Source organism: Thunnus thynnus, chromosome 6 (genome assembly GCF_963924715.1).
Source record: "Thunnus thynnus chromosome 6, fThuThy2.1, whole genome shotgun sequence".
Classification (NCBI taxonomy): domain Eukaryota; kingdom Metazoa; phylum Chordata; class Actinopteri; order Scombriformes; family Scombridae; genus Thunnus; species Thunnus thynnus.
In genome coordinates, this window is record NC_089522.1 from 35275507 (window position 1) to 35278006 (window position 2500).

At 41.9% G+C, this 2500-nt stretch overlaps 1 protein-coding gene across 1 annotated transcript in view; it reads left to right on the plus strand.

Annotated features, from left to right (window-relative positions):
- Positions 1 to 2500, plus strand: part of usp11 (ubiquitin specific peptidase 11) — a 24481-nt gene that overhangs the window by 20180 nt on the left and 1801 nt on the right. The window contains exons 15-18 of the mRNA XM_067593642.1: positions 539 to 651; positions 743 to 892; positions 1039 to 1154; positions 1244 to 1332. Coding sequence (XP_067449743.1) covers positions 539 to 651; positions 743 to 892; positions 1039 to 1154; positions 1244 to 1332 — 468 coding nt within the window. The remainder of the gene's footprint in view (positions 1 to 538; positions 652 to 742; positions 893 to 1038; positions 1155 to 1243; positions 1333 to 2500) is intronic.

Consider the following 2500-nt stretch of genomic DNA (forward strand, 5'->3'; position numbering starts at 1 on the left):
GTCTTTAATGTGGAATAATTACATATTATAGCTTTAATCCATCAGTCCCGCGTCCTCCTGATCCAACAGGTGAGGGAGCCAACAGTCCTCTGCAGCTTCTTATCGTACTAAACTCTGTAAGCCCCGCCCACATTTTAGTGATCCAATCAAATGCGGAGGATTTGATTTAAACCCCTCTTGTGACAGTCCACCGCTGGAATATCCTGTCCCAGTACAGAACCTGAAGACGCTCAAACTTCTGTTTGATGGGAACTTTAAGCAAACTGAATGAAAGTGTGGAGATCAGTGATGCAGGGTGATGTGTGAACACTGGGACCAGTTGTTCCCAGTAAGCACTGATCATCCAGCTGTGCACCAGAACCAGGTAGTGAGTTAGTTATAGGACGCTGATATAACAGTATATTGGCCATTTTTTTTACATAAACATACAACATCTTATGACATTTTTCATAAGAATCCCTTAAACCTGGTTCCTGTGTGCAGTGGCCTCTCCTTCTTCTGCCTCCTGTCCTCTGATTGGTCGTATCTGCTTCTGTAGAAATATGTGAAACACAGCAGCATGGAGGTTCCTCAGCAGCAGACGACGGTTCAGCTGGCGGAGTGCATCGAGCTGTTCACCACTGTGGAGACACTGGAGGAGGAGAACCCATGGTAGCACACACACACACACACACACACACACGTGATGCACTGCTGAGATGAACATACCATGATGTGTGTGTGTGTGTGTGTGTGTTTTCAGGTACTGTCCTGTGTGTAAGAAGCACCAGCTGGCCACGAAGAAGCTGGACCTCTGGTCTCTGCCGGAGGTTCTGATCATCCATCTCAAGAGGTTCTCCTACACCAAGTTCACCAGAGAGAAACTGGACAGCATCGTGGAGTTCCCCCTCAGGTGCACACACACACACACACACACACACACACACACACACACACACACAGTTTCCAGTACGACCACCAGCACGCTGAGTTTAGGGACCTTTTTGTAGTTTTCTGGTATTTATTTCCTGTTCTGATGTGTTTCCTTCTTGTTCGCAGAGACCTGGACTTCTCCGGCTGCCTCCTGAGGAAAAGTCAGTCCAACGGGGAGCCTCCGAGCCGTTACGACCTCATCGCCGTGTCCAATCACTACGGAGGACTCAGAGACGGACATTGTAAGACTCCCGACAGGGTTTAAAGGTTTTTTTTTGCCACCTGAAGTTTTGTTTTCAGGGTTTTATTGGTTTGTTTGTGTTTGTTTCAGACACCAGCTACGCACGCAACAAAGATAACAGTCAGTGGTATTACTTTGATGACAGCAAGGTGACCTACGCCAGAGAGGACCAGATCGTGGTGAGTACGACACACACACACACACACATACAGGTCAGCTGATGAATAATGCGTCCAAACTGTAACTTGATAGATTCTATCGTCTGTAAAAGTGCAGTCCTGTTCAGAGACACTAACAGTAAAGTGAGGAGGCTTTGAATAGTTGTTATTGATCAGTTAACTTGATCCAGAGTTCAGTAAACAGCAGGAAGTTAATCAATATTTAAACCAGCAGCAGACGATCAGATGTCTCCTGATGCTGCTGCATGATGGAGAAGAATCTAAAGAGACTAAAACCTTTTGCACAATTCTGCACATTTTAATTAAACAGCATGTTTTTAGATCCATTATTACACTTAAAAACATGTAGTTTTAATAGTTTTATAGAAATGTCAATGCAACATAAGACTGATGCAAAAAAAATGCAAAGTGATTAATACGCAACATTTGGAAAAAGTAAAAAAAAAGTTCTTTGACTTTGAAAACATTCTTTAAAACTGTGAACTGAGCCTTTAAAGCTTCTCTGGTTCAGTCACACAGCGTCTGTCTGTGACCTGCTTCAACATGCCTGTCGCCATAGAAACGTATCCATGTGAACATGACTTGAGATGCATTGTGTTGCCCCTCGAGCCTCAAATAAATAAAAATAAAAACAATAATAAATAAATAATCCGACGTCAGACTATCAGATCTGAAAATGATTCAACTGTTTATCAATAAGTTGATGGACAGACATTTACAAATATATATATAAACTTGTAAATAGTCCTTTTAGTCATTTTTAGCTGATTTTCTTTTATGATTGTAAGTTAAAGACGGTTCATATCAACCAACAGTCAGTGTGTTTCTTGCTGTAATCATTCCTCCCGTTCATACTGACCATTAGAAGATCCCTTCATAATGACCTTACAATGGAAGTGATGGAGGACAAAATCCACAGTCCTCCTTCTGTAAATAAATGTATTTAAAAGTTGATCTGAAGCTAATATGAAGCTTCAGCGTCCAAATGAGTCAAATCAAGTAGATATCTTTCAACGTTACAGTCTTTTTAGTGCCAAAGTTCCTCTTTTTGTTACTATACTTCCACCTGCAGCTCAACAGGGAAACACTGTCCGAGGAAACACAAAGAGGGAATTTGATGCTAAAAAGACTGTAAATGTGTCAGATATCCACTTGATATGACTAACTC